Raw genomic sequence first — 12,258 nt, 5'->3', positions numbered from 1 at the left:
AAGTTTATCTATATACCTTTTAATTATAAAGAAATGTCACTTTGAAATTTTAATTGCACTTGCCATCAAATTCATTATCTTGGAGTTGAAAATCATCTCAAATACACTTTAAACCCTAAGCCTGAAGCAGGAGCTTCTTATTCTTATTCTGTTGCTTCAATCATTCTTTTGTGTCTATCACTCTGCATTATGTCTTGTAACTGATATGATTCATCATTGATTTTGATGGAACTTTAGAACACTATTTTCAGTGGGATCAATTGAAAGCATAAGATTTTTGTGCTTTTAGAACCAAAAGAACGGATTCATAATTATTTTCCGGTAATGATGAAGTAATATGAGGATAAGATATTTTTGTATTATTTGAAATGTATTTTTATGAGAATATAATACTAAATGTCATCTCTAAAATGATACTTAGGTTAAATACTTTTGAAATTCTTAAAACTGGGGTGAAGAAGAAAAATGTCTTGTATTATTGCAGTTAATAAAGTCTATGTTCTACATCTTTGAACATGTTGTGTTCTAAGCTTACTTTTGGAATTGCAAGAATTTTCTTTCACTGGAAAGAAGGTAATTGAGAAAACTTAAGGTATTTTGGCATTAGGATTGTATATCTGCCATGAATTTACAGTCTATTAATAATCAAAAATCAAACATTTTTACTAAATATTCTTAGCTATACTCCTCTGAGAACAGCTTGTGTAGAGTGCTTTCTCCAGCATGACACTGGCGATGGCAGTTTAGTGTATCATTGATAAAGGAGATATGAAGTTGGGAAAGTAGGACAGAAACAATATCTCAATATGACCAAGTATTATCTTGTATAAAATGCACCTTAAACTCATAATTTCCAACATGTATTCCCCTCGTGTTGTCACTAATCTGCATCCATGGACTGGTTGCTCTGTCAACCAAATATTTTGTTGTTGATTTTTTAGAGACAATCTTGCTCTGTCAACCAGGCTGGTGAGCAGCGGTGCAATGTTGACCCACTGCAACCTGCACCTCCTGGATTCAAGTGATTGTCCTGCCTCAGCCACCCTAGTAGCTAGGATTACAGGCATGCACCACCATGCCTGGCTAATTTTTGTATTTTTAGTAGAGACAGGGTTTCACCATGTTGGCCAGGCTGGTCTCGGACTCCGCCCGCCTCGGCCTCCCAAAGCGCTGGGATTATAGGCATGAGTCACCGCGCCTGGCCCAACCTAATGTATGTTTCAAATGTGGGCAAGACAGGGAGAGTGAGAATAAGATTTTATTTACTCTTTCTTCATCATAGCTGCTTGCTCGCAGGGCTTGTGGCTACCTGAATTCTCCTACTGCTGATGCCATTCCCAGATTGTGGCAACCGATGGGGCCTTAACATGTGAGACTGAGGCCCAACTGAGAATTCATGGACCGGAGTCCTCAGCAGCAAATCCTGCTCCTGAGCTTTCCAACAGCCTCCTCTTCTGCAGAGTGAGAGACCAAACTGAGCTGTTCCTCAGAGAAGCAGTGCATATGCGCAGCTGGGCAACCCCAGAAGGGAGGTTTCTGTTTGAGGATGTAGCACTGTGGAAGGAATTTGTAGATGTTGCATGCAGTAATAAAAGCCAATATCCTCAGCCTCCACCCTGAGTGATTTTCAGTGTGAAATCAGTGCCGGACCCACTGCCACTGAACCTGTCAGGGACCCCGGAAGCCCAGTTGGAACCCAAATAGATCAGGAGCTGTGGAGACTGGCCTGGCTTCTGCAGGTACCAATGCAAATAGGTGTATCCATTACTATGCAGGAGGCTCTGACTAGACCTGCAGGAGATGGAGGCTGGCTCTCCAGGGGTGACGGGCAGGGAGAGTGGAGTCTGGGTCATCACAATGTCCCCACTGGATCCTGAATCAATGAGAGAAAAGTACAAAGTTGTGTCCAAACATTATGAGCAACTTTTGTAATTGTTCTTATAATATTGATTTATTTTTTAAAATAATTTTGATATACATCATAAAAAATAAACTTTTAACAATGAGCCCATTATTTACTAGGTACAAGAGACTCCTTTATTTTTCAAAATGTTATTCAGAGTACTGGTCATTGTTCCTTTCAGATGGTTTCTAATTATTTACAGGTTTCTAATTATTCACAAATTATAAATTCCCTTCCCTGAAACATAAGCCATATGCCTCTAACACTTGGTTAGAATAAACATGGAACACTGTGGAGTCCCAGAGCTCATCGTTCCACCCCATGCTCCACACTCATCTCCTTTTGTGCTTACCAGGCACCCAGAGCATCCGTAGCCCCGGGAGCTGAGCAGAGAGCCTCATTTTGAGAAATTGAATACAGGAGTCCTGATTAGTGAAGGCAAGGTTGTAGTTGAGATTTGATCTCAGACTGACAAGAGAAGGTCCTTCCTAGGGGACAATATGCAAGTCCTCTGGTGGGTGCAGAGGTGTGGAAACAGCCAGTGGGGGAGGGGTATGTTTATCCTGTGAACAATGTGACATCAATTGTCCTTTGAAGGGAGACAAAGAAAGATGAAGTCATATTTGCCTATACTGATGTGAATAAGGATCTCGCGGTGGAAGTTGGGACCTTGGGCCGGGAAACACTGTGTAGTGCATGCCATGCTGAGAAAGCAGAAGGACCCTGATGATGTAGAAATGTGTGTCTAGGATGCATCTCTGGAAGGTGAGTGCCATTCTGCATGGCTCCCTCCCAGTCAATCAATCTAGAGAAAGAAACAGCCCCATCTCCACAAGCACTGACACGCGGACAGCCTACAAATAAAAAGTGATCTTGAGCCACTTCAACAGTGGTCTGGTATCTGCTGTTTCCAGGATAATTGTTCAAGAATGTTCAATGCAAGTGCTGGGATCTTCCCTCTGCTGGCACCGGGTGAGTGAGCCTCATTAGAGCACTCTGTCCAATGGCCTCACAGGGAGAAGGATGTGAGTCTCTACATTTAGAGCCGAGAGCCCAGCTTGAGTAAGAGGAAACGGGGCAGGAATTTTATGCCTCGGGTGGTGAATATAGGATTCCTGATGAGCAATTGTTGAACCTGGAATATATCCCATCCTAATCATCTCACCTATACCAGGTTAACCAGAGGGCGCTCTTGGAAGAGAAGAATTTCATAGGCTTATGATGAGAATAAACAAGAAATACATTTTGCCATGCAACTTTTAAACCTAACAGAAATGACTCATTGGAATTTTAATTGCACTTGCTATGGAATCCTTTATCTTGACATAAATCATCTCATGTATAATTTAAACCCATAGCCTGCATCAGGATCTTGTTCTATTGATTCAATCAGTCTTTTGTGTCTCTACACCGTATTATTACATGTAATGGACATCACTCATTACTTGAATTCATGTAAATTTATTTGGCAGAGCAATCAGATCATGGATGCAGATTAGTGGTTACACAAGTGAAACACATGTTAGAAATGACGGGCTTGGGAATAATTTTCTACAAGAAAACACTTGGTCATAATGGGAAATTGCTGTCTTCCCATTTTCAAAACTTTCTCTCTCCTTTACCAACTGACACGAAACTGCCATCCGTAGTATTATGGTGGAGAAAGCGCTATTACTTTTTTAACAGAAAGCGTTTCTGTTAGGTTTAAAAGTCGCATGGAAAAATGAATATAGATATTTATCAGACTGTAGTCCTTATATTAAGAAAGCATAGACTGGGCACAGTGACTCACGTCTGTAATCCCAGCACTTGGGGAGGCCGAGGCGGGTGGATCACGAGGTCAGGAGATCGAGACCATCCTGGCCAACATGGAGAAACTCCATCTCTACTAAAAATATAAAAATTAACTGGGTGTGGTGGCACGCACCTGTAGTCCCAGTTACTCAAAAGGCTGAGACAGGACAATCACCTGAACCCAGGAGGCGGAGGCAGCAGTGAGCCGAGATCGTGCCACTGCACGCCAACCTGGTGACAGAGTGAGATTCCGTCTCAAACAAACAAACAAACAAACAAAAAATGTAAATTTAGAGCACTATTGTCAATGGAATTTATTAAGAGCATAATTTTTCTATGCATTTACAACTAAAATACAGGATTCAGGTTTATTTTCATGGAAAAAGTGTCATATAAAAATAATGCATTTATTCATTCTTTGAATCATTTTCTTATGACAACATAGCACTAAATATTTCCTCTCTAAAATACTGTCAGTAAAATACTTGTGAAATTCTAAGAATTTGAGAAGGAAATAAAAATCTCATACAATTTTGCATTTTTTCTGTGGTACATTATGTAAACTTTATGTTTTCCATCTGAATTATGTTGTTTATTTTCAAAGCCCACTATTGGAATTGCAAGAATTCCATTTTCAGTCAGCAAAACGTAATTGAGGCAAATCAAGCTATTTTAGTATTAGGATTTATATCTGACTTGGGTTTTAAAAATCTGTAAGTAGTAAAAAAAATCAAACATTATAACTAATTATTCTTAGTCATACTCCCGTGAAGACAGCTGGTGCAGAATGCTTTCTCCACCATAATACTAGAGAAGGCAGTTTCCTGGGAGTGGTAAAGGAGAGAGAACATTTGGAAAGTCGGATGATAGCAATTTCCCAATATGACCAAGTATTATCATGTATAAAGCTATCCCCAAACCAGTCGTTTCTAATATGTATGTACTTCACTGTGTTACCACTAACCTGCATCCATGATCTGATTGTTCTGCCAAATAAATGGACTGGACAAACGTGGGCCAGACAGGTAGGGTGAGGATGGGCTTTCATTCACTCTCCCTTCATCAGAGCTGGTTGCTCCCAGAGCACGTGGCCACCTGTGGCAGCTGATGGGGCCTTAACATACGGGACTAAAACACAGCTGTGGCTCTCATGGGCCAGAGTCCTCAGCAGCAAACTCTACCCTGTATTCTCCAACAGCCTCCTCTTCTGCAGTCTCAGAGACCCTGCCGAGCTGCTCCCCAGACAAGCAGTGCATGTGAGCAGCTGGGACACCCCAGTAGGGAGGTTTCTGTTCGGGTCTGTACCACTGTGGAAGGAGACCGTAGAGTTTGCATGCAGTAATAAACCCCAACATCCTCAGCCTCCACCCTGCTGATTTTCAGTGTGAAATCAGTGCCTGACCCACTGCCACTGAACCTGTCTGGGACTCCAGAGGCCCGTTTGGAAACCAAATACATCAGGAGCTGTAGAGACTGGCCCGGCTTCTGCAGGTACCAATGCAAATAGGTTTTTCCATCACTGTATGCAAGGCTCTGACTAGACCTGCAGGAGATGGATGTCGGCTCTCCAAGGGTGACGGGCAGGGAGAGTGGAGTCTGGGTCATCACAATATCCCCACTGGATCCTGAAATAATAACAGAGATGTGCAAAGTTATATAGACACATTATAAGCAACTTTCATTATTTCCCTAAGAAACTGATTTTATAGTTACGTATTTTTAACAAGTTTTGATTTATATCATAAAAAGTAGGCTTTTGAAAATGAACCTATTATTTACTAGCCAACAGGGAACTCTTCAGTTTCAAGGTATTAATCAGAGCCCTGATCATTGTTCTTGGGAGATGATTCATGCTTATTCCTGAGACAAAAATATGAATTTATGAATTTTCATTCCTGGAGCAAAGACCATGTGCCTCTAACACATGGTTGAAATAAATATAGGAAGCTGTGGTGCCCCCAGAACTCACTCTCCCACCCTGTTTTCCCAACTCATTTTAATCCTCTCCTTACCAGGGACCCAGAGCATTAGCAGTCCCAGGAGCTGAGCAGGAAGCCTCATTGTGAGAAGATGACCTGAGGAGTCCTGATCAGTCAAGGCAAGGCTAGAGCTGAGCTTTTATCTCAGACTCACAAGGAAAGGTCTTCCCTAGGGGACAACATGCAAATCACCTGGTGGGTGCAGCAGTGTGAAAAGGGTCAGTGGTGTAGTGGGCGGTTGTCTCTTCAGTGAACAATGTGACATAAAATGTTCGTTGGAGCAAAACAAACATAGTTCAAGTCAAGTTTGCCTGTGGTCAAGGGAAGAAGGCTCTGACTGTGAAAGTTGGGACCTTAGGCAGGGACACATTGTGCAGTGCATGCCACACTGAGAAAGCACAAACACCCTGACAATGTGGAAATGTGTTTCTAGGATGCATCTCTGGGAGGTAAACGTTATCCTGCATGGCTCCCTCCCAGTCAATCTAGAGAAGAAAACAGCCCCGTTCCCACAAGCACTGATGGGCAGAGGGCCTGCAAATGAAAAGTGCTCTTGAGCCAGTTCAAGTGTTGCCTGGTGTCTGCTGTTTCCTGGGTAACTGGTCAACATTGTTCAATGCAAGGGTTAGAATCTCCCCTTCTCTGGCACCTGATGAGTGAGCCCCATGAGAGTGCTCTGTCCAACGGCCTCACAGGGAGAATGATGTGGGTCTTTACATTTAGAGTCAAGAGCCCAGTGTAAGTAAGAGGAAAGGGCGCAAGAATGTTATGCCTCAGGCAGTGAATATAAAATTCCTGGTGACCAACCTTTCAATCTGGGATGTATCCCATCATGATCTTCTCACATGTACAAGATTAACCAGCAGGCTCTCATAGGGAAGAATTTCCCTAGATTAACGATACAGACAAATAAGAAATAACATTGCATGATGTTTTTCTGAGTGGTGATTAGGAAAACTCTTCTCACACAGTCTCCCTGATCATGTGGGATCAGGTCCTATCAGGGCTTCCAGGTGCTTGCCAACTCTGAGTGAGACCTGAGTCTCCCCCAGTCTGGATGTGGTGCAGTCACAGCCATGAGTCTGCAGTTGAGAAGGAAATTGTCTATGTGAGAAGACCAAGCACCTACATCTACAGTTTTATGTCTCAGGGTAACCTGTACCTGAAACTGACATTCTCATGGTTTCATGTAAAGATGCGCACAGCTCAGGGATGTGAGTCTGCCCCACAGTTGATCATCACAAAGGGAAATAATCTCATGTTTCTTTATTTGTTAGTGATGTGCTTAATATTTAATTGAACAGCTCCTGAATAATGCTGTCAGCTCCAAACACTATCACAAGGACAGTCACATTTCAGAAAAAAAAAACAAAAGCAAAAACAAAGCAAAACAAACAAGCAAAAAAACCAAGAACAATTGAAATGCTAGCTTGCTGTGCTGTGTAATCTTGGGTAATATGACAGAAATTCATATTTAATTGCCCAAGAATACAAATAAATTAAATTCTAGGTAAGATTCCAGAGGAAAGCTTGGTTTAAATATCTTCACAAATATTTTTGAGGAATTATTTTGAGTGAAACCATACAAGGCATACTTTTTCCGTCCCACCACTATTAGAATATGGGAGTCAGGTTTATTTTCAGGTAATGACCACATCGTGTAAAAATTATACATTCACTTATTTCAATACCTTTTATTGTTTTTTATGGTAATTTAGAACCCAAATTGTTATTTCTAAATGACTAGTGAGTTTCAAAAGGAATCTTCCTGTTCTGGGACAACGACGTGGGGTTGAAAGGCTAAGAGAACCACTGCAAGAACCTGGAAAGAAAATAATACAAAATTTTATATTAATAACACCAGAGAACGGTGGAAGAAATGAGAACTAAGTGACCTACAATTACAAAGTGAATAGGATCCCTTCTAGCTGAACTGATGCTCTTCTGACATTTTGTCCTCCTGCCAAATCTGCCAAGTTTGCATGTGGACACAAGCTCTGTCTTGGCACAGACAGAGGAGGTCTCCTGGGAAAAATGAATTGGGTTGACCCTCAGGGTTGCACAGGGCAACCTCTTTACATGGCCTGAATCCTCCATGGAGCATTTGCTGAGTTCTGAGTCATCAGGCAGCTGGAGGAGATGGGCTAGAAGAACATAAAACTCCCACAGACTCAGCGTGCTCTTCCAAATCCTCAGACTTGCACAGAACACTCTGAATACATGTCTGAATCACGGACATGGTTTTGGATCCCCACTGCACCCCCTGCTGGTGTAGACCCTGCCTGGCCTTCCGCTCAGCATGTCAGTGCTTGTGACATCTCCAGACCCAACCAGTGGTCTCTGCTAAACCTCCTCTAGGGGCAGAATGAGTTTCAGAAGCTCTGCTTGGCTGTTGTGATTTGACTCGGACTGAGTGACATGACCTCAGGTCTCCTTGCACAGGAACTTCACTAAACCTTTGGTGATTACAGAATTAAAGCCCTACTCACGACATTACTTTCCTTTGGGACTCCCGGTGGCACAGGCTCCACCCGGGAAGTCAGGCAGCAGTGCCTTTAACTCCGTGGTTCTTCACAAGAAACATATTTGGCCCCTTTGTGGGTCCACATCAACTGCCATGCCCACCACCATCCACATCCCCACCCACCATAAACCAAGGCAGTTTAACTGAACAATAGCTGACCTCTCCTGTATCCCCTCATGCCCCCCTTCCTGCAGTCTGTCCAATCTTGAATTCTGAACTTTGCGGAATAAAAAAGTTTACGACATCCTTTATTTTCCCAGTGAGCCATGGAAAATACTACATGTTTAGTATACTACATCTTCCAAGATTTGCTTTTTATTTCTAAAAACCAACTTTTGGAATTTCAAGAACTCCCTTTTTCTGTCAGTGAGAGGCAATTGTAATAAAAAGAAAAAGTTTCAGTATTAATATCTTGTATCTGCTATGAAATTACAAAATTTATTGCACACTCACTACCAAGATGTTACCGATTGTTCGCAGTCAACTCCCTCTGAGGAGAACTAGTGGAGAATGCTGTCTCTACTGTCTTAGGGAGTGGGCAATGAGTGCTAAGTAGAATAAGCGGAAGTTACAAAAAATATTAGGAAAATGCCAATTTTAAATATAACCAAATATTTTCTTTAAAATATGGCTAGGTGCGCTGGCTCATGCCCGTAATGCCAGCACTTTGGTAGGCTAAGCCCAGTGGATCACTTGAGGTCAGGAGTTTGAGACCAGCCTGGCCAACATGGTGAAACCCTGTCTCTACTAATAATATAAAAATGAGCTGGGCGTGTTGGTGAGAGCCTGTAATCCCAGCTACTTGAAAGATGAGGCAGGAGAATCACTTGAAACTGGGAGGCAGAGGTTGCAGTGAGCTGCGATCATTGCTCCACTGCCCTCCAGCCTGGGCGACAGAGACTCTGTCTCAAAAAAAATCTATCTATATCTATGTCTATATCTATATCTATCTATATCAAACTGTTAAACTCTAAGATGTATTCAATGTGTTTTGCCAGAAATGATCAATTGTCTGGCTGTTTTGCTGAATAATTTAATAAACAACTCTAAGCAAGGAGGGAGGATGAAGATGAGCTTCCATCCTCCTTTCCTTTTCGTCCTGAACTCACAGGGCCCTAGAACCTCCTCATACTCCTGCTACTTATGACAGTCAAGGCTGTGTCAGGTGACAGGAACATCAACAAGAGCTGGAATCTGGTGTGATGGCTCATGCCTCTAATCCCAGCACTTTGGGAGGCCGACTTGGGTGGATGACTTGAGCCCAGGATTTCAAGAGCAACCTGGGCAACATGGTGAAACCTCATGTCTACAAAAAAAAATTTACAAAAATTAATCGGGCTTGGTGGCATGCACCCTGTGTTTCCAGCTACTCTGTAGGCTGAGGTGGGAGAATCACTTGAGCTTGGGATTTCAAGGTTGCAGTGAGCCATGATCACACCGCTGCACTTCATGCTGGGTAACAGAGTGAGACCCTGTCTTGAAAACATAAAGAAGTAAATAAACTGGTAGTGCTTGAGGTGCAGCTGAGGATTCATAGCCCAGAGTCCTCAACAGCAAACCTGAGTTCTCCAACAGCCTCCCCTTTTGTGGACGCAGAGACCCTGCTCAGCTGCTCCCCAGATAAGCAGCACATGTGGGCAGCTGGGCAACCCCAGCAGAGAGGTTTCTGTTCCAGGATGTAGCACTGTGGGGGGGCCATTGTGTAGTCTGCATGCAGTAATAAACCCCAACATCCTCAGCCTCCACCAGGCTGATTTTCAGTGTGAAATCAGTGCCTGACCCACTGCCACTGAACCTCTCTGGGACTCCAGAGGCCCGATTGGAAACCTGATAGATCAACAGCTGTGGAGACTGGCCCGGCTTCTGCAGGTACCAATGTAAATAGGTGTTTCCATTACTATGCAGGAGGCTCTGACTAGACCTGCAGGAGATGGAGGCCGGCTCTCCAGGTGTGACGGGCAGGGACAGTGGAGTCTGGGTCAACAGAATGTCCCCACTAGTTCCTGGAATGGTGACAGAAAAGGGCAAAGTTACATAAAAATATTATGTATCACGTTCATAATTTTAGATTATTCCAGCCTGTATAATTTCTTTGCAATTTCAAGAATATCCAACTTCAAAAAGAACTCAGCACGCACAAAGAGGTCTCCTATACCATCTCCCTCTTTCTAAGACTTGAGTTTCTTCAGGGCATATATCCTTCCTTCTTCTAAAGTCTTCCTCACTCTCAGAAATCAGTACATCATACGTTTCATGCTGGAGAACAAGACCTACACATCTAACATGTGGATGGAACACACATGGGAGGCAGTGGGGCCCCCAGAGCTCACCCTCCCACCCCATTCTCCTCCCTCATCTGCCTGCTGTCCTTACCAGGGACCCAAAGCATTAGCAGTCCCAGGAGCTGAGCAGGGAGCCTCATTGTGAGAAGGTGACCTGAGGAGTCCTGATCAGTCAAGGCAAGGTAAGAGCTGAGCTTTTATCTCAGACTCACAAGGGAAGGTCCTCCCGGGGGATAATATGCAAATCTCCTGTGGGTGCAGTGGGGTGGAAAGAGCCAAAGGGATGGTGGGAGCCTCTCTTGAGGGCAAAATGACTTAAATATTGTCTCTGTTTAGAGAGACCAATAGAGATAAAATCTATGCCGCATGAGTAAGATAAATTCCCTTTTCCCTTTGTCTTCTCTCTTAGATTTCTTGTTTCTTAGAATTTCCCAGGTGCATTTCTCACTTCTCCTTAGCAAGGTTAAGATTCTGTAAATATATGATGATTCTTATTTTTTTATTCACATTGAATTAAGAGTAAAGGATTGGCTTCTTAAATTTTTTAATTGATATAAAACACTCACAAAGGATGGAAATGTTAAATATGCAACTAAGTTTTAGGTATGTTCTCCATCTGGATGAATCTCTAGAATATTTCAAATTCTCCAGACTCACCCATTGTGCACCTTCCCAGGCAACAATTGCTCCCCCATCCCAATCAAGGTAACTGGTATTCAGATATTCATTATAATAATTTGATTTTCCCTGTGCTACAATCTCATATAAATTGAAGTAAACACTTTTGTTTGACTGCTTCTTGCTTCTTTCTTGTTTCTTTATTATTTTTGAAGTATTCTTTTCTCCCTATGCATTCAAGCTACTATCTGCTATAATTTCCTGTGATTTTGAAGAATTTCCTCTTGAATGTCTTATAGACACATCTCTGCAAGTAATCATTTCTCTTCATTTTCTAATAAAGAAATGTTTTTACTTTACCTTTATTTTTGAAGCGTGTTTTAACAGGATATTGAACCATTTGTTGAGTACCCCCCACCTAGCATTTAAATATGTAATCCCACTGTCTTCTAGCCTCTATCAGTCTCTGAACACTTAGCCAGTTATTTCATTATTGTGTTTCTGGTATAATGAGCCAGTTTTTTCTTGATACAATTGAGATTTTTCTCTTTGTCTCATTCATCGTTTTAACTATAATATGTACAGTTGTAGTTTATCCTGAACGGTTACACTACTATTTAGGGTAACGCATGGCATTTAACCTGAATAAGTTTCATTACTTTTTCTGTGTGTTTTTTTTTTTCTTGATCCTACAGACCAATGTCTTTTATTACTCTTGATGTATTTGCCATTATTTCTCAGCACTCTCAGGTATGCCATCTCCCAGTGATCCTTTCTGTGTGGTTTTTCTGTGTTTCACTCCACTGTGTGGCTGGATGTTTTCTATTTGTTTTATATCTTAGGCAATTTCCACAGTGGCCACAGGACCAGGCTCTGGAGTGCTGGTGCACTTGGAGTGACAGTGCATTTGGAGTGACAGCAACCCTGGGCCTGGGCCTGGGCTGGTCCACATGGAGGTGGCTCAGTGTCTGAGTTGCCAGCACTGGATGAGGCCCTGGAGCCTGGGTTTAGGGCATTGAAGCCCCATCCTAGGCGGCACAGCAGGGGATGCTTCTTGAGAGGGTGTGGGAGGAGAGTTTCACAGCATCGTCCTCTCTGGGGTGATGTGATTATAGCTGCAGGTTACCTTAATGCCAAAAGCATCAGTGTCCTCTGTGG

At 42.6% G+C, this 12,258-nt stretch overlaps 1 gene segment (V, D, J or C); it reads right to left on the bottom strand.

Moving 5' to 3' along the window:
- Nucleotides 1-1,564: 1,564 nt before the first annotated feature.
- Nucleotides 1,565-10,649, bottom strand: LOC112636948. The segment is given in 2 exon segments: nucleotides 1,565-1,873; nucleotides 10,574-10,649. Coding segments are annotated over 2 exon segments (318 nt in total).
- Between the last annotated feature and the right edge of the window lie 1,609 nt (nucleotides 10,650-12,258).

The sequence above is a fragment of the Theropithecus gelada genome, chromosome 13 (assembly GCF_003255815.1).
Source record: "Theropithecus gelada isolate Dixy chromosome 13, Tgel_1.0, whole genome shotgun sequence".
NCBI lineage: Eukaryota > Metazoa > Chordata > Mammalia > Primates > Cercopithecidae > Theropithecus > Theropithecus gelada.
This window is presented reverse-complemented; position numbering and strand designations above follow the sequence as displayed.